Raw genomic sequence first — 23,746 nt, 5'->3', positions numbered from 1 at the left:
CACTTCAGACCAGGCCAAAGATGTAAACATTTGTTTTATTACTTGATTAATGCTATAAGGACACTGTCATTTTCCGTTGTACTTGACCGTCATCGTTTAGCGATGATTGATGATTAAATGCCAGTGCACCCCGAGGCGTTTTCAGTACGATTCTCTTATTAAATCTAAACCGCGACACACGGAGACGTGCTGCATACGTGTGGTCTGGCCTTAAATAGTCGACCACGACAGCAGGAACTGCCTATTGAAGCATATTCCACTGTCACAGCCTCAAATCATGTCGACAATTCGTCAAGTAGTTACCGCGCGTTTTAACTTTACAATTTTTTTTGTAGACATGTTACACTTGGGAAATGTTAGTGTCATTATGACTAAGTTCAATGTATAAACTCATGGGATATTATTACAAACTATGTATTTGCCTAAGTCAAAACGATCTGTTTACACACGAAGACATTAAGCCAATTGTTATTAAGTTTTCGTATCGTTATGCTACAGTTACATCAGAATAAGCCACAATGTCGTCTTAAGTCTCCTATTTTATGTGTCAGTAACGGAAATGCCGCTGCGTTTTATACCCTGGCCCACGAATAGATTGCCGTAAACTTGAACATGACATGACGCCTTTTGGTAACTTAAGATTACAGTTATCTTGGTTAGCTTTGGGAAAAGCATCATGGTACGAAAAGTCATGAGTAAGTGTATTTTTATAGACTCTTCAATACCTGCAATTTCGTTCTTTGATCTAGAGAATCAGTCTATTTCTATACATGGCAAGGCAATATGGTTTGATTATGGATATTACCTACACCTATTATTTTACCGCGTCGTGTGCCTACTGTTCAGAAGTCTGCTTGGTACGCTTTTTTCTTTCTTGGGTCGCAAAGAGCTTAGAAGGCTGAGCTAAAAGCAAGTTAAAAGTGAAATATAAAATGGGAAGGGTTAAACCAATATGAATCAATTTAGTCTATACAACCAGCAATTACCAATGCAAATTGCCTGTGTAATTACGGTAAATTGTTTACACACGGCATGCTTTATTACCACGGACAGGGATTTAGTGCTAACTGCTTCGTGGTTGAAACTAAAACTATAAAGTCTGAAGCTATGTGTTGCAGTGTTTTATGTATTGTTCACCAGTGTTGGGCAAAAATTGAACTTGAAATTGGACATGAAATATTTTTTAGCTAAGTGGGATGTTTTTTTAATATTGTAAATGCACCGAAACACTTAAAATAAATCTAGTAAAATTTGCTACTTCTGCTTTCAAGTCACGAAATGTATCGAGTAATTGGCGATGTTAATCTTTCCTTGGATGCAGATTCGTGATACACGTCCGGTTTGGTAGGTACTCGGTAGTAGTTATTTCAAGAGAATGGCTCTTTACCTTCGTCTACATTGGAGGTAGGTGTAGGTACCTATGTATGTACCTGCACGAAATAACCATGAAAGAGTAAACAACAGACATCTAGAGTGTTTCAGCACCAAACACAAATGCAGGGATCGTAAGTATTTAATAAATAATATCTGGGAGACCGAGCTTTGCTCGGAAAACATATAAAAACTCAAAAATGCACGTTTTCCCAGAGATAAGACCTAGCTAATAGATGGATTATTCGCCCCCAAAAACCCCCATATAGCAAATTTCATCAAAATCGTTAGAGCCGTTTCCGAGATCCCCGAGAGAGTAGAAGTAGACCGACCGTACTCCATATATAGACTTTATTCTATTTTTTGTTGAACCATCAGTTTATCACGGTGTGTTATTTGTCCAACGATTACCGCTAATAAGTTGTCAGAGGGCGCCGTTGTCAGAATTAATCGCAAATTGTTTATGTGTGGTGTTAATGGTTCCGTGGCACGACATGCTAATGAGAGGGGTGAGTGTGGAACAACTATTTTATGAGTTTGCATTTGGTTTCTCGAAGTATAGTTGAGCTTGTATCAATAAAGTTTTTTTACTCCACCAATCCAAGTCGAAAAGATGACCTGATATTAGCTTTAGCTTATGCTATTCGCTCTGACATGTTTTAGTCTTTCATCTTCTAAACCAATCAGGCCTTAGTTTGACCCAGAGAGATTTTATGGCGACTCCACCTTTGAACATCATAAAATTCCTTTGAGGTCTCGTTATAATTGAGGTTTTGAGTCAGCGATTTTGAGACTGAACGCCGCAGTGAGCTCGACAGAAAACGATATGAGCTTAAGACTCGGCCGCCAACCTCGATTCCCTACGACTATGTAGGTGGTGCGCTGACGTGCCCAAAATGCATTCGAGTATTTAGCAAGAAGATAGGGTACGTGAGCCACCTAAGGGCGCACCAGAGAGCGGATCAGCTACACTCTAATAACGCAAATTAAAAATTACCTACTCCAGAACACACAGTCGCTGTGGCCGAAATCGGTCAGGAGAGCATCAGCATCATCATAATTGGCAAGATCAAAGCCACACGACCCAGCTGGCTCGGTCACCTGGAGAGGATGGGAAAGGATCGAACTGTAAGAAGAGCGCATGTGGGCGCATGTGGGGCACCTGGGTAGAAAGCATCTGCCCGGTCATCCCTGCTACCACTGGAGTGACTAAGCCCTAAACGATCTGTCCGCCCTTAGAATGCCCAACAGGCGTGAAGTGGCGCAGAATTGGGCAGAATGACGTTCTCTTATGTCAGAGGCCGAGATCCTTTTTAGGTATATACCCGGCGACCCTAAATAAACATTATGGACGTTGTCTAGCGTAAGCCCTAATGTGGCTAGTCAGGCCGAACTTGTTATTGTTGTGAGTTTTAAGGTAACTGAGCCAGTGAAGTAGTAAGTGAGGTCTCGACGACATTACTGGATGATTCTGGGGTCATGATCCAAAAGAACAATTTTTACCATTGGACCAATATGTACGTATATCGCCCCCAATACCCCTATTCCTATATATTTTGGCGACTGAGCCCTAGAGGTTTTTTTTTTCAGATATATCGTGGCTGGCGGTGAAAAAGTTGTCGGGGAATGTCATTCTGGATTATGCATGACCACGGAATCATAAATTAATATAATTGTAATAATGTGAACTGCACTGCAGTGCTACAACTATTTCCACCAAAAGATACAACGTAAATTAGTTGCATGTTTGTCAACCATGCTTAGGTAATCGCCTAACCTGATACCATCAGAACTTAGTGTAAAACCAGCGTATTATTCACAATGCTCACCAATCGCGAAATACTTGCACTTAACACACAAACAGACTAGTATCTTAAATTCTATTACTTTTTCTTCAATATGACCGGTAAAATTAACATTTTGTTATTTATAATCGACTCCGACGTAGGTATATCTATCAGGTTTTGGGCGCGGCACCTGTACTGTACTTATGTATGTAAAGACTTACCTTACTTAAAGAGTGTGTACTCGATCCCATGGCGCCCTCACAAACGGCAAAGAGGATGAAACGCCGGAGTGGGTTTAGTGGGTAGGGCCAGGTTCTCCCTCCCCTCTCGCCAGTCGAGAGGGGACAGGAGCGGCTAGTCCCCCCCCCCATCAATGGCCTTCCCGCGGCCGGGGGGACGGTGCGTAAAAGCATTCGCCCACTCCGTGAACAAAAAAAAAGGTTTGTAACGCGTTTATGAATAACGCGATTAGAGAATAAGTATAAGCTTTTAAGTGCTCACTCCATACATACAAAAAAACCTATTTATAATAAGTTTTAAGCGAGCTTTGCCAAAACTTATTTAAGTATTAAGTTAGTTTAAAATTAATTTACTTATAATAGGTTTTACCTTACCTCCCATACAACTTACTCGTATTGTTATTGAGGAAGGATAACCATGTATCGAGTGAGCACTCTAAGTGTACTTATTTATCTATGATAAAGTATACAATTACATATTTTGCCATCATTGGTTTTGTCATATTTGATTAGATATACGACCTCGCTTCCTTGTAAGTAACTCAGCCGGCAATCCTTAGTAATAAAGCACTTATAAATCTCGGGGTCATTTTATACTAGTGACATTCAAAGTCTAGATGAATGTTTTGCAAATATAAAGTCAGCTTTACAGCGCGCATTCAAGTCGAAAGAAATTAATTTCACAACAGCACCAGTGACATTGCAATTACGTTCTGTCTTGTCACGCAATCTAACTTAAGGTACCTTAAGGTTACATTCTGATTGTGACGGCGACTGCATAGTTTATTTGCGTGAATGTTGTTTTTAAGGGATGTTTAATTTTAAACTTAAGCTAAGTAGAAGTCCGTAATGTCACTGTGTACTGTCAGTGTGTATTTGCACTTTCCTAATCGGATTAGTAAGCGTTTTTAAAAATTTCTTTTATAATACGACAGTGGTAAAAGCTTAGTGTAGTTGCTTTTTTGTATATTGTTATTTTTCTTTTGTTACAATTAAGCCAGACAATAAAGAAGAAAGAAGAAGAAGAAGACAATAAAGCAAAGTATAAACAACATTTATTCATAAATCGTTTTTCTCTACTATTCCCAGACAAGTCAGATTTAATATTTCACAAAAATAATGGCGTACCGTGTTAGTTACAGCTCTGACGACAGGTTCCTGGCCTGAGGGAATTTTATGGGTTGCCGGATTTTGGCGACACGCGATAAACGTCGGGAAAGGGGCACAGGGAAATTAACGGGCGAATCACACTCCTTATTATTATTATTTTGTGTCTTAGGTACAAGGTACAGCAGAACGTATTTCAAGGGAAACGCTAAAAAAATCAGGTTAGCGAGATTTCTTCTTATTAGAGCGTATCTTAGGGCCACCCCACACTAGCGTCTTTTGAGCGTCTTGTGCCGTTCCCGGTAACATTCCCCATTTTGTATGGGGAAATATCTCGTTCGGTAACATTCCCCATACAAATTGCGGAATGTTACCGGGAACGGCACAACTCTAGTCGAGGCATAGAGTTGTCTAGACGCCGACGCTCGGGATACGCTAGTGTGGGGTCTCTCTTGGTCCTTATCGTTTAAAAGAGATTTTGAGTCACAGAAAAAAAATCGTTCTAGAAGGGTAGTTATACACATACGTAAAGTAGTCTTATTATGTTTTTTGAGATATAGAGGTGATAAAACAAATACGTCTATTTTTCGAGTAGAGTGAGTTTGTAGATCAAAACTATATTTATTTTGCAAGTGCGCCATCTTACTTTTAGAGACCTATTTAGGTACTAGAGAGCTAGACACTTAGCTTATCTTATCGTAAGATTCGTAAGCGAACTCATACTTGGCTTATTACATTTTTAACTGAACTCAAATAGGAGAGGTATTTTAATTCGTTACAACCTTTTATCTTGTGTGGGTGTGTGTTGTGTTATTCTATAGTTTCGTACCTATTCATTAAAAAAAAGTAGCTAATTTTTTTTTAAGTTTGCAATCTTACAAAAACATAGAGGACGGCAGTTGTTCATTTGTTCTAAATTGCGTGCTGTGCCAATTCGCTGTTATCTAAGTTTTAATTGCCAAAGTTTCCTGCTGTTTTTATTTTATTAAGTTTTCGGTTGATAATATTACGTTTTGTTTTGATTTGTTAATTTAAGTTTTAAGGCATCTAATTATATCGTCTTTTCCGTCATTTAGGAATTTATTTAATTGGCCTGTAATAAGCAATCTGTTATATATATAATCGAAATTAAACTATCGTGAGACATATTTCAAAACATTTAGATCAGTACGGTTTCACTCACTACTATTTTTAGTCGCTTTTGGCGACATGTTTCGGATTCTTTGGAATTCCTTCCTCAGGCACGAGTGTCCGCGGCGGTTGTTATACATAAATATGTACAAACTTTGCTTCCTTACTTAGTAACTTGACATAGTTCAATTTTATTTAGCTTATTCTTATTAAATATAATAAAAGCTAACTTTATTTCATCAAAAATATCTTCTTTCCAGGAGCACCTCAGCACATTGAAAGACGAAGCCCCAAAAGTAGACCAGGCTAAATTGGAACAGCTACTATCGGCCGCGTACGCACTCATCAGTCCAGAGCTCCAGCAAGTCAGTCTGCCCGACTTCCCCGTGGATAGCTTGCACGCTGCTGCTCTTATACTGGTAAGGCTATTATTCTGAAGCCCCAAAAGTAGACCAGGCTACATTGAAACAGTTACTGTCGGCCGAGTACGCCCTCATCAGTCCGGAACTCCAGCAAGTCAGTCTGCCCGATTTCCCCGTGGATAGCCTGCACCCTGCTACTCTTATACTGGTAAAGCTATTATTCTGAAGCCCCAAAAGTAGACCAGGCTACATTGGAACAGCTACTGTCGGCCGCGTACGCCCTCATCAGTCCAGAGCTTCAGCAAGTCAGTCAGCCCGACTTCACCGTGGATAGCCTGCACGCTGCTGCTCTTATACTGGTAAGTGGTAAGGCTAATTCTGAAAGCCACGAAAATTACTCTGTGCGAGAATTCGCTTGAACCTGACATTGATAGCGTTGTGCGGTAAAAGTAAAAAAACAAAAGCGTTTAAGCGTAAACGTAGTGTACCGTGTAAAACACGTAAGAATTTGTTCCACTGTCCGGAAAAGCTATTTAGGCACAAGATGATCCCTTATCGCCCGCGCCACGGCTTTTGTGATCTTCGTTTATACCGGCCTGTCGAACTAGTTGGTAAATGGCTGTAGTATTATGGGTGTCGCGAAACTCGCGAACAATTTAATGAGAATGATCTCTAGGCGTAAAAATATAAAAAATACTATTATCATGTTAATCCTAGAGAATCAGTCCCTCTCGTGGCTTTATCGAAGTCCAGGCGTTACCTTTATTTTCCACGGGGATAAAGTTCAATAGAAATATCAAGTAAACCGTGTCGCTCTTTTTGTCTCGCCCATTTCCCTGAGCAACGAATAAAGAGGAATCTTTCGTATTTTGAAGTTGGTAAAACTATAGGCAAATACGATTTACCCAATACGCTGCTGTCCAGGGAATGGGACGATAGTCCGCTTCATGAGCGCTGGAGGACCTGCCACAAACCTGTCACCGTGACGGGGTGAATGGCCCCTAGGTCTAGTCTAGTTAATGTTGTTCTAATTTGTAAATTTTAGTTTAATAGTTTATTTTTATTGTACAGTCGCCATCAGATATATCGTAGCGGCCGAGGTTCTCACAAATATCTGAACACGCCTCTATTTTCAAGGCGCTAGAGTGCGTGTTCAGATATTTTTGAGCGCCTCGGCCGCTCTGATATATCTGATGGCGACTGTACATATGAAAATTAATACCGGAATAAAACAATTTCATTTCATTCATTACCTAATTGAGGTTGTGTCGGGCTTTGGTGTTTGTTTTGAGCTGCCATAAACAGTTTTCGTATAAGTAGGTAAACTATTGACAATTCGTGTATGTAAAATATTCATTTTAAACTATGTTTGATCTGTTAATCTTTGTGAGGTACTAAACTTTATAACGCTATGATTTTTGGTGTTGCGTTCCTGCTTTTAATAGGTCTATATCAAAATTCGTCCTTGAGACTAAACATTAAATATGTCTTTAATACAAGAACAGACTTATATCAACTGCAATCTGCAATTAAAGTTAGTTATTATCAACCTTATAACGGCCCCCAAAAGGTTTAGTTTACACTATATTTGTCGATTTTGATAAACCTTTTTTGTATTTAGTTGAAAATCCCTGTGACGTAATGTCTTCACGCGATTCTCTCATCAGATCTGAACTTGGTGTCAAGTCCATTGTCAAATAGTAGTTAATGTTCAGGGTTGGAAGAAAATTTTATACATTAACTGTTCAACTTTTTTGGCTTACGCGTTTTATAATGGGGCTATTTTTAGTTACCTATTACTATAATTATAATATCTAGAATATCTTAGCATGATAGAATAGCAATAGCCCTTATTCCCTTGCAATGAAAAAAAGTGTGATTCGCCTTTAGCCAATTATCTGAATAGTCAGCATTAAATAGGCCATAAATTTAATGCTAACTGAACATGGCTCTATTGTCGCGGCGTGCGCGTTGTAGTATACAGATTATTATGAGAGACGGCACATCGCTTGCGTGGCGTGTGCGTTGTAGTATACAGAATACAGATTATTATGAGAGACGGCACATCACTTGCGTGACGTGTGCGTTGAAGTATACAGATTATTATGAGAGACGGCACACCACTTGCGTGACGTGTGCGTTGAAGTATACAGATTATTATGAGAGACGGCACACCACTTGCGTGACGTGTGCGTTGTAGTATACAGATTATTATGAGAGACGGCACGCCGCTTGCGTGACGGTGTGCTCTGACCTTATAAGCGTCGAGTTCAGCGTAGTGGTGAAAATGCTGAAATGGTTGGAAACCACTGACCTTAAGCGGTATGACTGATTCCAATAAAACATCAATCAGGTGATGTTTAATACGTTACATTTGTAAAGGCGACATACGGCAATCGATTTTAGCAAGTAGACAGATATTAAAAAAAAAAAAAAATTTTTTTTCTGTTTTCAGGAGAAAAACCCCAGCATTCCGATCCACAAGCTAATCTACCTACTTTACCCCTACAAAACATTCCTAACAAAAGAACACATCAATAACGCCGAGGCAGTACTACTCAATCTCAAAATAGACACCGCACCTCGATGGAGCATATCCCTGCAAGATATACAGTTCAAGGGAAATGCCTTGTTGACTATGGAGATCAATGGGGAGAACAGTCAGTTTGCCGTGCCGTGTGGGGAGGGGAAAAAGGGGAGAGAAGAGATGGGGGTGGTGAAGACTGCTTTTCAGAGTGAGCTGCTTAATGAACTGCTTTTGAGCCATAGTGTGGGAGATTTTTGTATAGTAGGTATGTATCATCGAATATTTTTTTTGTAATAACCTATGAGCTTTTTTTTATTTACGCTTATTTGAAGGTAATTTGTAATGTGAAAAAATCTGACGTTTTTGTTTTATGATGAACATAGGTACACATAGATTTTTTGATAGACTTGCAGGCAGACAAATAGGTAGTGTAACAACATGCATCTTATATTTGAAGCGGTAATTGAAGTATTTGTATCCCACAAGCCTCATATAGCTAAAAATGTATTTTATCTGCTACTTTCTTCTTTTAGTTTGCTAAAAATTTTACATAAAATAACTAATAAAGAATAAAAGTGTTAGTCTCGCTTACTTAAATTCACGTAGCATTGATAATTATTTGTACTTACATAGCAGGACCGTAAAAATATCGTGGCCTCTATGCAAAAAACTAGAAATATAACATTAACTTTTACTTTCAGGTCCAAAAGGCTGCGGCAAGAGCCTGCTCGTCGCGCAACTATCCTCCGTACTAGGCTACACAATAGAGCCCATAGTCCTATACCAAGATATGACAGCACGGGATTTAGTACAACAGCGTACGACACTAGACAACGGGGACACTGTATGGAGAAACTCTGCGTTGGTTGATGCGGCCCTAAAGGGACATCTAGCTGTGTTAGATGGTCTGCATAGGATACATGCGAGCACTCTTGCTGTATTACACAGGTAAGATTAGTATCCTCAAGCAATAGTCGTCTTTAAATTCCTCACAATAGAAACTATTGCAATAGTACAAGAAAGCACGAGATTTGGCAAAACAGCGTACTACATTAGAAAACAGGGACACTGGACAACCCTGCTTTAGTTGATGCGGCCCAAAAGGGACATCTAGCTGTGTTAGATGGTCTGCATAGGATACATGCCAGCACTTTAGCTGTATTACACAGGTAAGATTATACACGACACGACAGCAAGAGATTTAGTACATTAGACAACGGGGACACTGTGTGGAGAAACTCGGCGTTGGTTGATGCGGCCCTAAAGGGACATTTAGCTGTGTTAGATGGTCTGCATAGGATACATGCGAGCACTCTTGCTGTATTACACAGGTAAGACTAGTATCCTCAAGCAATAGTCGCCTTTGAATTCATCACAATAGAAACTATTGCAATAGTACAAGAAAGGACGAGATTTGGCAAAACAGCGTACTAGATTAGACAACGGGGACACTATGTAGAAACTCGACGTTGGTTGATGCGGCCCTAAAGGGACATTTAGCTGTGTTAGATGCTCTGCATAGAATACATGCGAGCACTCTAGCTGTATTAAACAGGTAATACTATCAATTATCTTTAAAACTGCTTACCTGCTGTATTACACAGATAGGAAGGACTTCTTGCGTAAAACGCTTGTGGAACAGAAATATCTTTCAATTTCTTAATTTATTCTTTTATGCAACATCACACAAATTTCATGATTCCTAATACTCCTCTTTTTGTGGGATGCTAATCTTAAATATCGAGGGAACTTTTAAAACACGTTCATAAAAGAGATTATTTTTTCATCCCGCAATTATTTCCGAGGAGTACAGGAGTAATAACGGGAACAGTTTTACGACACGAACGCGGACGAAGCAGTGGTTAAATATAAATAAAATACTTCGTTTCAGACTGGTACACGACAGGGAACTACAACTGCACGACGGCAAGCGATTACTGCGCCACGACCGATACGATGATCTTATCGCTTCAGGAATAACGCAGAAGGAATTAGAGGAGAGCGGGGTTTTAAGGATACACCCTGCTTTTAGGTGAGCTCCCTATTTGCTGATCACGTCGCTTTTAAATGAGGGCTACCGCTTTTAATTTCGCCGCTAGGGGCGCTGGTATAGATGGAGGTCTTTCAAAATGTCAAATGCATAGAAGTTTTGGGGGTATCAAGCTTTTTTATCGGGAATTTTCACTCCTTATTCATAATTGCGGTAAATCTTTGTCCATCTTTGATTAATCATGGTAAACAATAGATATAGCTCAATAAATGTTAGTGGTTTAAAAAAAGTGCCAACTAAAATATATGCAAAATTAAACAGGTTGAAAAAATGGCACATTTAGACGTTAAAATACCTTTGTGTATATTAGAACCTATTGATTTTATAAAAATAAGCAGAGAAGAATTTTGAGATCTGTTTTTCTGGACCTACATCTACAGTGGCGCCAACTGGTGAGCACAAAAACGGTAGCCCTCATTAGTGCAATTCCAAAGATGTCACATGTGTATTGGCTAATATAATAATAATTCAGCCTACGTACGTCCCACTACTGAGAGGGCTTGGGCTATAGTCCCCACGCTAGCCCAATGCGGATTAGGGAGTTCACATACACCTTTGAATTTCTTCGCAGACGTGAGAAGGTTTCCTCACGATGTTTTCCTTCACCGAAAAGTTTATGGTAAATATCAAATGATATTTCGTACATTGGCTAACCTGAATGAAACTAGTTTTTATTAGGTAGGTATCGACATCTAGCCCAACATTAAGTTGGCGACTGTCCGAATTAGTCAATTATTTAAGTCTTGGTACGCCATCATGTGTTTTGATTCTGAGTATTTACAAACATTGTATTCACTGTATTAAACCCAAAAATATGCAATAAGGTCATTATGCAAAAGACCACCATGTAATATTGTTGGTTCAGAAGACCGTCTTAGAACAAGGGCAAGAACTCTCGTGTTTGTGTACGTAATTCACTCAGACACAGTTAGAAAGGAAGAGCTTCGCTCTTCCTGTACTACCGACCTTTTGTAAGTGAAGTACATGTGCAAGCTTTGAGACGGTCTTACCTGACAGACGGTGTTCTCCAAATTAACGTTAAATTATCTATGTAATTTCCAGAATAGTGGCATTAGCAGAGCCACCAACGCTCGGCCGCGGGCCGCACTGGCTCTCCCCTGAGATGCTGAGTTTGTTCATTTTCCACGAGATGAGAAACCTGAGCAAGAATGAAGAGATTTTCATTATCAACTCATTGGTGAGTAAATTATGTTGCATCAGAAGTTATAGAAGATCATAAGTATCAAAACGTCAATGTGTTTCATTGCGGCTTTGATGAGGTCAAATTTACGCTCGAAACTTTATAATTTTGTTTGAGAAAACAACTTGTCACAATTTTTATATATTTTTAGTGTTCTGATGTCCGTTTACTTACATTACATTATATCATCATTGTAAGCTACAGCGATAATTTTGCGAGTTCCTAAATATAATCGAATTAGAGCTTACTGGAGAGTAAAAATGACAGAATTTAAGAATTTAACGAAAATAGTATTGATATGTAATAAAAGATAGGAATTGACTCACTAGTGTTTGGTCTATCATCGAAATTTACATTCGAATTACCAGGTAAGCAGGTAACTCAATCTTATTGTTTCAGTACGGCGACATCTCCGCACCTCTACATTCGATCATCAACCTCGCCGACGAACTGCGATCATCCGACGATGCCACCCTCAAAAACCTTTCTTCTTCCCTCTCCACCCGCCAACTCCTCCGCATCGCCAGCCGCATGGCGTCGTACCCTACTGACTCCGCTTACGAAACTGTGCAAAGAACATTCCTGGCGAAATTCTTACCCAACTTAGCAAGACGAGCGCTAGATGGCGCTTGCACAAGAATTGGGATTGATCCACCAAGAAAATTCGGCTTATTTGGCGGCACTGAGAAAAAAGTCAGCTGCTTCGTCAAAAATGGCGTCGTAACTATAGGAAACACTAGCACAGAAGTCTTCAAAACGAACGCCTTAACCAAAGTACCTGATATACTCTTTTACGACGTACCGCAGCATGTGAGACTCCTCGAATGGCTACTACAAGATTTTCTACTTGGAAACCATTTACTATTAGTAGGAAATCAAGGCGTTGGTAAAAATAAAATCGCTGATAGGCTACTACAGTTGTTAAACCGGCCTAGAGAATACATACAGTTGCATAGAGATACGACAGTGCAGTCTTTGACAGTTCAACCGACGGTTCAAGATGGCGTCGTTGTGTATGAGGATTCGCCGTTAGTAAAGGCTGTCAAACATGGGCACGTTTTAGTTGTTGACGAGGCGGATAAAGCCCCCACACATGTGACGTGTATTCTTAAAACTCTGGTTGAAAATGGAGAGATGATACTGAGTGATGGGAGGAGGATAGTGCCAAAGGATATGATAGAGAGTTCTGGAGGGGATGCGGCGAGTTTCATTCCCGTGCACGATGATTTTAGAATGATAGTGTTGGCCAATCGACCTGGTTTCCCGTTCCTGGGGAACGACTTCTTTGCTGCATTAGGTGAGTTTAATGTGTCCTTATTTAACCTCGTAAAACCCAGGGCTATTTTTGCGTTTCTCGTGCTTTTTGTTTTCCTTTTGGTGCAATAAATATTTTTTACTTACCTTATAACCCTAAAGGCCAAATCTCCCAACTCTGGTCCATAAATAATTTGGTTATAGGTATATTGAATATCTTGGTTTAGGTGTGACAATTGTTTGAATTACTTACTTCTGACGCAACATAGTTTAAGTAACAATGGTATTAATCGCACTTAAACTATCGTGAGACATATTTCAAAATATTTATCAGTATCAACAATGGTATTGGTTTAACTTGTGTACCGTAGTTGTAGTCTTGGACTAAAGTTGGGTGCTTTTACCGTAATTTCCACAATTCTAACACAACCGTTGTCCACCCAGGCGACCTGTTCTCCTGTCACGCCGTGAACAACCCCTCCGTAGAATCAGAGTTAGAACTCCTTCGTTCCTACGGCCCTGATGTCCCTCATGATGTTATGAACAAGCTGGTGCAAGCCTTCGCTGTTCTGCGTAACATGGCTGATCAGGGACAGTTGACTTATCCCTACTCGACGAGGGAACTCGTCAATATTGTCAAACATCTGCAGGTAAGGGTCTAGGATAACCCCTCAGTGGAATCCGAGTTAGAACTTCTCCGCTCCTACGGCCCTGATGTCGTGAACTAGCTGGTGCAAGCGTTCGCCGTTCTGAGGAACATGGCAGATCAGGGTCAGTTGGCTTATCCCTACTCGACGAGGGAACTGGTCAATATTGTCAAACATCTGCAGGTAAGGGTCTAGGACAACCCCTCAGTGGAATCTGAGTTAGAACTTCTCCGCTCCTACGGCCCTGATGTCCCTCATGATGTCATGAACAAGCTGGTGCAAGCGTTCGCTGTTCTGAGGAACATGGCTGATCATGGACAGTTGACTTATCCCTACTCGACGAGGGACCTCGTCAATATTGTCAAACATCTGCAGGTAAGGGTCTAGGATAACCCCTCAGTGGAATCCGAGTTAGAACTTCTCCGCTCCTACGGCCCTGATGTCCCTCATGATGTCATGAACAAGCTGGTGCAAGCGTTCGCTGTTCTGAGGAACATGGCTGATCATGGACAGTTGACTTATCCCTACTCGACGAGGGACCTCGTCAATATTGTCAAACATCTGCAGGTAAGGGTCTAGGATAACCCCTCAGTGGAATCCGAGTTAGAACTTCTCCGCTCCTACGGCCCTGATGTCGTGAACTAGCTGGTGCAAGCGTTCGCCGTTCTGAGGAACATGGCAGATTAGGGACAGTTGACTTATCCCTACTCGACGAGGGAACTGGTCAATATTGTTAAACATCTGCAGGTAAGGGTCTAGGACAACCCCTCAGTGGAATCCGAGTTAGAACTTCTCTGCTCCTACGGCCCTGATGTCCCTCATGCTGTCATGAACTAGCTGGTGCAAGCGTTCGCTGTTCTGAGGAACATGGCTGATCAGGGACAGTTGACTTATCCCTACTCGACGAGGGAACTCGTCAATATTGTCAAACATCTGCAGGTAAGGGTCTAGAACAACTCCTCAGTGGAATCCGAGCTGTAACTCCTCCTATGGTCCTGATGTTCCTCATGATCTCATGAAAAAAACTGATCCAAGCCTTCTGAGGTTACTATAGGTACGTGTGTAGATTATTATTCACCATCTCTAATCTTTGCTTCAGAAATACCCATCAGAAGACTTGGCAAGCGCCATAAGCAACGTGTTCGACTTCGATCGCTACAGCAAAGAAATGGCGGACACACTTCTCGAAGTTCTACACGCCAGCGGTCTCCCCACCGAAGGGGTGTTAGAAGGTCGCTCTAAAGAAGCTCTGAAGAAGATTCAGATGACTATAGAGAGGACGAGTGGGTAAGTCAATTGTATATAAAACCGGATAAGTGCGGGGCGACTCGCACTTGTCCGAGGATTCCGTACAAATTTAATTTTTGTGAGCATGGGGTCCGCTTGGCAACGAATCCCAAGAATTGGCGTAGGCACTAATTTTTTCTTTCGACCAACATAGAGCTTTTTCACATTGTCCGATTCGATATCGGATGTCGGATTATGATTATGACCTCTGGAGAAAAACAGCTGTTAGAAAATGTTCTAAGCCTGAGGGCATTAAGTCCTTTTATTTTTGTATGATCGCGTTGTTTGGAACTTGGAATCACAAACAATAATTAAATGTATAAAAAAAACATAAAACTACTTTTTGCTTCTTTGTAGTCGCATTCAGATTTCAGATGATTTATTAATAAATACCTATATACATCTCATTTACATGTCAAATAAAAATACAAAATATTCAAAGATAACATAAACATTAAATTATAAAGTTACATAATATTAAATTGCATATTATATTATTTTTATTTGACATCGGTCAATGTCGGTTGAAAATGTTCAAATAAATGAATTGTTAATTTTATTATCAGTAAAGATACGTCATCGCCGAAGCACGGCAAAGATGACCCGGACAACAAGCCCCACGTGGGCGGGAACACTTGGGCGGGCGGCACGGGCGGCCGCGACACAGCTGGTTTGGGCGGCAAGGGCGGGCCGTACCGGCTCGATAAGGGACATGATGTACATCAGGTACAATTACACTATACAGCGTGGAAAGAATGAATGGGCCCTGGAGGGAAAGTACCTCAAGTTAGCTCATTTTGCTTAAAGCAAAGATAGATATAACTCCGTAATAGATGGATACAGTCTAAGGAAAAAACGTGCCTCGAAAATCTAGAAAATTTGATTCTCGTTCAGAGGGCGCCACTAGTTTTGGCCTACTCTCGTATAGAGGGCGTTGACGGTTTCGTTTGTTATTTAACAATTTTAACGCATATCAGTGAAAGAACATGGGTCAAAATCATTAAAATAATTAATGAAAATAAAAAAAATCATTTATCTATATTTAAATACATTCTATCGTATTTTTATAAATCTTCATTTTTAGTTTTAAAGTGTGTCGACAGATGGCAGTGAATTTACTGGGGTTACAAAATTTACTATGACAGTACCGCTCTAGTATAAGTTACTCTATGCTTAAAGAAAACATTCTTTTACTTTTGAAAATAAACAAAACTGCATGCAGTTTTTTTTTTGCTTGTCCAAATTCTTGAATACTAAATATTCGATTATATGGATATTTTGTACGACAGACGAGTGTAAGAATAATGTTTCTTGGAGAAATGTTTTTTATTTTTATTCGGTTTCATTCCCGGGTGAAACAAGCGAATTTCAAAAAATCTTTAATGCAGTTTTGTTTCTTTTTAAATTAAAAGAATGTTTCCTTTAAGCAAAGCTAACTTAAGTTTTAAGGCACTTTCCCTACAGGGCTCATTCTTTCCACACTGTATACTCAATACAGATACAAATACAAGTCAACCTAGATTTTAGGCCAGTGGCTCTTAATCTTTCCATAGTTTAAGTCTCTACTAAAAACCAGCGCCACGGATTGCCGCGACATTATGTTAAGTAGGGATCCTAATTTAGCGTCCAATGTATTTTATGTCTGCATGTCTTCTTTTTTCGTGTCTTATGTTTTGGCGTTAAATAAATGTATTTTTCTTTTTTCTTTCTTTCTTTAAATAAAGGATTCTGTTCACATATTCGCTCAACACTTTACGTGCTCCCAGGGACCCTTACAGTGATCTGCGGCCCATCAATGTGCCATTTTCAACCAAAAGGGTACTTATTGTCGCTTGTCAGTAAGGTGCTATTTCCATATAGCTTCAATTAGAAATCAACCTTATCGACAACCGACAATGTGGTGATGTTGGACCCGGGTATGTCCATAAACTACGTCCGGACCCGGGTATGTCCATAAACTATGTCCAAAAGAGAGGTATGGGCACTGCGAATGACATCTCGCTTTGTGTGGTAGGGCACAGGACAGCGGATGTCATTCCAGATCTAGAGCAGAGCCCAACTGGGGAAGTACCTCCACCTTACAGAAAACCGCAGCCAAATAACACTAGACCCTACTCATAGTGTTGTGTTCCTGCCGGTGAGTAAGGTTGCCAGAGCTCAACGAGGGAGAGGAGTGTTAGGGTCGGCAACGCGCATGTAATTCCTCTGGAGTTGCAGGCGTACATAGGCTACGGAGACTGCTTAACATCAGGCGGGCTGTATGCTTATTTGCCACCGACGTAGTATAAAAAAAAAGTGGTACCTTTTGGTTGAAAATGTCACCAATAATCATTGATATAGTGCCGACGTCATTGTTGTTATAATTTTCTTTGCTTTGCCATTGTACTTTCAGATGTTCTTAATTTTCAAACCTGTTTATTCTTATATTTCTTTTTAGCTAGTTAGCTAGTGTAAAAAATTGTATTCTTTTACCAATAAAAATCTGAATATACATTTCCAGCTATCAGAAGCGGAAAAAGACGACGTACCGGAACACGTGAAGCAGGCGGCTCGGGAAATGAACAGGAAAGCCTTCGAGGAACGGCTGAAGGAGATCAACATCAGCGAATATGATGCTAAACTGTATGAGCAGTTCTACAAGGCTGTGCAGCCACAGGTATGGTTGGTCAATCAAATCTTGTCAGTAATAGCCGGCAATTTAAAAAAAATTAGGCGCGAAGGGATATCGTGCCATAGAAAACGGCACCTACGGCTCATAAAAGACATTTCGGGACTCGAAAATTATGACATACTTTGCACACTTGCATTGAAATGTACTATTACGAGTACATCAGTTACAACAATTTGGGCTGTTCTCGCATTATCAATGCGTGCTCTTACAGATTGGCGCTCTCCGCGGAGTGCTAGCAGAGTTGCAGGCGAAGAGGAAAGAGCGTCAGTGGAGCCGGCATCAGACCAGCGGGGAACTAGACGATGGAAAAATCATAGAAGGTAAAACTGCAGAAAGAAGTGCTGGACCATATCACGAGCGTTTTTGCCGAAATGTCTTTACATTATCATGATTTTTCTGGTTGTATACCGATTTTTTTTATACAACGTCAGTGGTAAACACCCCTACAACCCGCCTGATGGAAAACGGTTACCGGAATCTACGGATGCTTGCAAATCCAGGGATGTTACATACGCGTTACCGACCCTTTAAACACCTGTATATGCACACTCCTTTTTTGAAGAACTCCATACTGTAGATGAACCCTATACTTCTACCAAATAACAATAATTACTTACGAAACTGCTATATCTGACCTGCCAATCAAAAGGGGAATAATTTTTGCCAAAAATTTCAGTTTTGTTACAAGCTTTTATCGCTGACTGTACTTTTCTTTCTACAGGCAACTAATACTCATCGAGACAATACTAAATCCCCAAACACAATTAGGTTGCGTTGTTTTATCGCAGAGTTCCTATGGCCACCTCCTGTCTCCATCATCAGATCAGCTCGATGGTACCATAATATTGCATTGTCACTCGACTTACATATGTATGCAAATTTTCAGCTTCATTGGAAGTCGGGAAGTGGGTCAAATTTAACTTGCAAGATTTGACCTGTACATACATTGCAAGTTAAGCTTGTAAAATAGGCCTTATTTGGATTAATCCGCTTTCCTCACGATTTCACCACCGGGCCACTAGAACTACCTATAGTTAAATAGGAGATAGGATAGGAACTATAGTTAGTTAAACAATGATTTTGCAGGTTTAACAGGTGAGCGCGCCATCTATCGGCGACGCACGGAACAAGAGCCCCCGCCGGGTGCACCGCCAGAAAAGCCAAAACGTCTGCGATTAGTGCTAGATGTCTCTGGAAGCATGTACAGGTAAACTAACAGTTTGTAATCGTAGATGGCGGTAGAATAAAGATAACCCGAAGATTAATCGTCCTCAAAACGACGGCTACAACTGCTCATAACCTCCAACGAATGAAATCATATATAGGTATATTACTTATATTAGAAATAGTTCTAGCTAGATATACAAGTCTGTATAAAATTGAATTACTTGACCATTATTGTTGCCTATTGCTGTCAATGTTTTCAGTAGTTCAATGCAATATCTAAAAGTGAAAAGTTTTTTACACAATAGGTAATTAAATTACATGTACCTAGAGTTATTTGAAAACCATTGTGCTATTCGGGCTAATGTAAGTGGATTTTATCCCATTGTTTGAAAAAGTGTTTTATACTATTATAAATCATCTACAATAGTGATTAAGAATATTAAAAAGTAAGTTATCTATGTATGGGGCTTAAATAGATAAATATTTAATTTATCCAGGTTCAACTCGTACGATGGTCGTCTAGAACGTTCCATGGAGGCCGTAGTACTTCTAACCGAGGCCATGAAGGGCTACGAGACGCGCATCAGATATGATATCTACGCGCACTCTGGCGAAGAAAAAGCACTGGAACTAGTTAGAGTGGACCGCCCGCCTGAAAACGAGAAACAGCGTTTGCAGGTATATGTTTTTTTTTTCATGGAGGCCGTAGTGCTCCTAACCGAGGCCGAACTACGAGTTGCGCATCAGATATTATATCTACGCGCACTCTGGTAAAGAAAAAGCACTGGAACTCGTCAGAGTGGACCGTCCGCCTGAGAACGAGAAACAGCGTTTGCAGGTATATGTTTTTTTTTCATGGAGGCCGTAGTGCTCCTAACCGAGGCCATAAAGAACTACGAGACGCGCATCAGATATTATATCTACGCGCACTCTGGTGAAGAAAAAGCACTGGAGCTCGTCAGTGGACCGTCCGCCTGAGAACTAGAAACAGCGTTTGCAGATATATGTTTTTTTTTCATGGAGGCCGTAGTGTTCTTAACCGAGGACATGTAGAGCTACGAGACGCGCATCAGATATGATATCTACGCTCACTCTAGTGAAGAAAAAGCACTGGAACTAGTCAGAGTGGACCGTCCGCCTGAGAACGACAAACAGCGTTTGCAGGTATATGCTTTTTTTCCATGGAGGCCGTAGTGCTCCTAACCGAGGCCACGAAGAACTACGAGACGCGCATCAGATATTATATCTACGCACACTCTGGTGAAGAATAAGCATTGGAGCTAGTCAGAGTTGACCGCCCGCCTGAGAGCGAGAAACAGCGATTGCAGGTACATGGTTTGTCTAAGTTTGCCGCCCGCCTGAGAACAAGAAACATCTATTGCAGGCATATGGTTTTTAGTCTTCGTGCTGAGAACGAGAAGCAGTGATTCGTATATGGTTTGCCAGAGTTTACCGCCCTTCTGAGAAGGAGGAACAGCCATTGCAGGCATATGGTTTTTTGGTCTCTGTGCTGAGAAAGAGAAACAGTGATTGTAGGTATATGGTTTTAGAGTTACCGCTGGCCTGAGAACGAGTAGCAACAATTGCAGGTGTATGTTTTCGTGGTCTTCGTATTCACGTAATTCACATAAAACATAAATAAACCGTAGATCTCTCAAAAGCAACAAAACCTTTGGCTAAAAAGCGCTCTAAAATAACCCTTATTCCACAGATCATAAGGACCATGCACGCGCACGCGCAGTTCTGCTGGTCGGGCGACAACACCCTGCCCGGAGCCCAGCACGCCATAACTACTCTTGCGGCTGAAAATAACGAGGAGGACTCCGTTGTGCTCATACTTTCGGACGCTAATCTGAGGAGGTGAAACATGCGTTTTTTACACTATTTTTTTCTAAGAATTCCACTGTATAAATAAATATAGTATGTCAAGCCTGCAACATTGCGAACCGAACCATCTGACGAAACATTTGAACGCCAATTGAGACTCTTTTTATTGAATAATCCATTGTATTCGGTTAATGAATATATGGAAATAACATGTAATATAATAAATTAAATTTAACATTTATTATTCATTAATTTATTAATTTTTCTACTGACGTGTATTTCATTTTATTTTGACGATCATTATGAGATATCTTGCTTAGCCGTATTGACATTGTTTTTCTCATTTTATTTTATTTGACATTGTTAAAAATTTTATTAATTAATTAATCGATTGCTTATTCAAATTGTTTTTAAATTGTGTATTGTTTTTGTATAATTATAATCAATTGTTATTTTCCACTTGACGATCATAATATAAATTCGTACAGATTAATGTAAAAATAATTTATATTGTAATTTAATATTATGAAATAAATAAATCTAATCTAATCTAAATCTAAATCAAGCCATTTCCGTCAGTAAAAAACCGACAAATTAAAAAAAAATTGGCGCCAAGGGTTTTTGTGCCTTCGTCCTTAATTTTAGTGTGGCAAGCCAATTTTTTCAGAAGAAAGTCAGTTTGGGTTCCTAGCAGTCGGAACCTTTTATAATTTTCATGTACGTATATGGGGCATTTTCTATAAAAAGGGACCTTATTGTCGATGGCGCTTACGCTTGCGATTTATATCGGAGCATCGTTAATAATGGCGTAAGCGCCATGGACAATAAGGTCCCTTTTTATAGAAAATACCACATATTTGGTTTACTTTCTTGTGTTGTAGATACGGCATTCCGTCCGAGCACTTGGGCGCCATTTTGATGTCGGAGCCCAAAGTGCAGGCGCACGTTATATTCATCGGCAGTCTCGGCGACGAGGCCAACTCGTAAGTAACACACTTTGTCAACAGATAAAAAAATTTGACGAATTGACTACTTGCTTTTGAATGCCTTTTTTGTAACTTATATGATAGGTCTTCGGTACAGCGATAGTTACTCATGAAATAAAACTATCAACGGGTGACCACGAACGCTGTAAAGGGTTCGAAACATCGGGATGTATAGTAAATTCTATATACGCGATATAATCAGTTTTCATAGTTTTATTTTATAGGATATGATATGACTATCTAATTTTATTTTGACATGTTAATTGGCTTTTGTTTTTAATTTAAATAGTAATTTTTATTTTTGATCTGGATTTTATTTTTATTTTTGATCTCAATGTTAATTTTAATTATACTTAACTGTAATTCTAATTTTATTTTGACATGTTTGATCTCAATTTATATTTTAACTGCAATTCTAATTTAATTTTTGACATGTAAATTAGCTGTAGGTAACCGCAGCCTTCTGTCCTTTGATAGCACGAAATTCCAAAGCTTGTTGTCAAGTAGCGGAATTATCAGTACTGCTATTCGGCAATAGATGTCGCGACGAACGGAAAGTCTAATGCTCAACTATTTTCAGCTAATATTATAACCGGATTAACCGGAATTATATTTTCAACTCCTTCTGTTTATAATATTAGTTGTAAATTGTTGAGCAATACATTTTTCGAGAATAATGGCGCTGTCTTGTGTTCGAGGCCATGTCTTATTTTGGGTCGCTGAGCCAACGGAGTAAGTAAGTAATACATTTTTCGTCAGTCGCGACACAAGTGACATCTAGTGAGTGAGTGAGCACTCTATGTCTACTTAACCTTTCAAGTACGTCATTTTTGAGTTGAAGGAATTTCGATTATATTTTAATTAATCAAATACCAAATTTAAATGACGTTAATTGTCCGCGAGGCGGTTTTTGCCACACCAAGGGTTAATTATCTTTGGTTAAACCATAAAATGGGCTAATAATAAACCTTTTTATGTTTCAGCCTTTTACGCAAGTTGCCCGTAGGCCACGCCCACGTGTGTATGGACGTTTCGTCGCTGCCGCACATCATGCAGCAGATATTCGCCGCTTCATTACTGGACAACGCTGAGTAATAGCAATGTATACGTACTAAAATATCTCAAAAACTTGCCCTGAAGTGTAAAAGTACAGGTTAAGAGCAAAATGGGACTGTTTTAACCGTTCTACGGTGTCGCCCTGTATTGTGAAATGTGGTATTTTCTATAAAAAGGGACCTTATTGTCGATGGCGCTTACGCCATTATTAACGATGTTCCGATATAAATACAATGCCGCGCGACGCTGTGTGGCGTAAGCGCCATCGACAATAAGGTCCCTTTTCATAGAAAATGCCCCAAATCTCTCAAAAACTTGCCCTGAAGTGTAAAAGCAAAATGGGACTGTTTTAACCATTCTACGGTCACTTTTAGTCACTCGCGCGACATGTCATGTTGTTGTTGAAACAAGTGTCTAAACTGTGAAATTATTTAATGTTAGTATGTCTCACAACAGTTTAAATTCGATTCTACGGTGTTGCCTTGTATTGTAAAATGATAGTTTTAGAACAGGAAAAACCATCAAGAGGTCTCTCAGAGGACAATGTTGACATTTTTACAAATATGAATTGACAATTAAAAACTGTAATAGATGTCATATATTAAAGAAAAAGTGACGAAGCCCTCCAGTGGTGAAGGCCGGATTCGAACCGGCGTCTTTAGCTATCGCGGCTAACGCCATGAACCCCTAGGCCACCCCGCCACGGCGGTGCCCGTCCGAATTTCTCGACTATATGCCATCTTAGTAAGACTAGGCGTCTTTGACCAGCTCTAAGGGCAAGCAGTAAGCGCTTGCACCTCCTAAACGAACTCCTTACCTTTTTTTAAAAAAAAAACACAAATCAAAATATTTAATAAAATAATTTGATTTCTTCCCAAACTTGTTCATGAATTGACAAGTTAAATGTTATTTATGACTAGAGAGCGGATTTGAAGTACCGATCTCAATATTAATATGGATATGACTATTACCATTTTCTTAACTTTTTATTTATTATCATCATAATTTCTGCCCAATATTTACAAAAGCTTCGAAAATGGTTTTTTACTTTTTTGTTCAGATAAGTTACATTATTT

The 23,746-nt window shown here is 39.8% G+C and overlaps 1 protein-coding gene across 1 annotated transcript in view; it reads left to right on the top strand.

Moving 5' to 3' along the window:
* Window positions 1–22,758, top strand: part of LOC134746254 (von Willebrand factor A domain-containing protein 8) — a 70,227-nt gene extending 47,469 nt beyond the window's left edge. Inside the window, exons 6-21 of the mRNA XM_063680593.1 lie at window positions 5,896–6,054; window positions 8,453–8,789; window positions 9,226–9,472; window positions 10,416–10,556; window positions 11,637–11,772; window positions 12,175–13,072; window positions 13,474–13,679; window positions 14,776–14,963; window positions 15,530–15,689; window positions 17,464–17,619; window positions 17,846–17,954; window positions 18,721–18,841; window positions 19,299–19,479; window positions 20,513–20,661; window positions 21,510–21,611; window positions 22,598–22,758. Coding sequence (XP_063536663.1) covers window positions 5,896–6,054; window positions 8,453–8,789; window positions 9,226–9,472; window positions 10,416–10,556; window positions 11,637–11,772; window positions 12,175–13,072; window positions 13,474–13,679; window positions 14,776–14,963; window positions 15,530–15,689; window positions 17,464–17,619; window positions 17,846–17,954; window positions 18,721–18,841; window positions 19,299–19,479; window positions 20,513–20,661; window positions 21,510–21,611; window positions 22,598–22,709 — 3,402 coding nt within the window. The 3' untranslated portion in view covers window positions 22,710–22,758. The remainder of the gene's footprint in view (window positions 1–5,895; window positions 6,055–8,452; window positions 8,790–9,225; window positions 9,473–10,415; window positions 10,557–11,636; window positions 11,773–12,174; window positions 13,073–13,473; window positions 13,680–14,775; window positions 14,964–15,529; window positions 15,690–17,463; window positions 17,620–17,845; window positions 17,955–18,720; window positions 18,842–19,298; window positions 19,480–20,512; window positions 20,662–21,509; window positions 21,612–22,597) is intronic.
* Window positions 22,759–23,746: the final 988 nt, after the last annotated feature.

Source organism: Cydia strobilella, chromosome 12 (genome assembly GCF_947568885.1).
Source record: "Cydia strobilella chromosome 12, ilCydStro3.1, whole genome shotgun sequence".
Classification (NCBI taxonomy): Eukaryota; Metazoa; Arthropoda; class Insecta; order Lepidoptera; family Tortricidae; genus Cydia; species Cydia strobilella.
The sequence above is the reverse complement of the archived record's forward strand: the minus strand, read 5'-3'. Positions and strand labels throughout refer to the sequence as shown.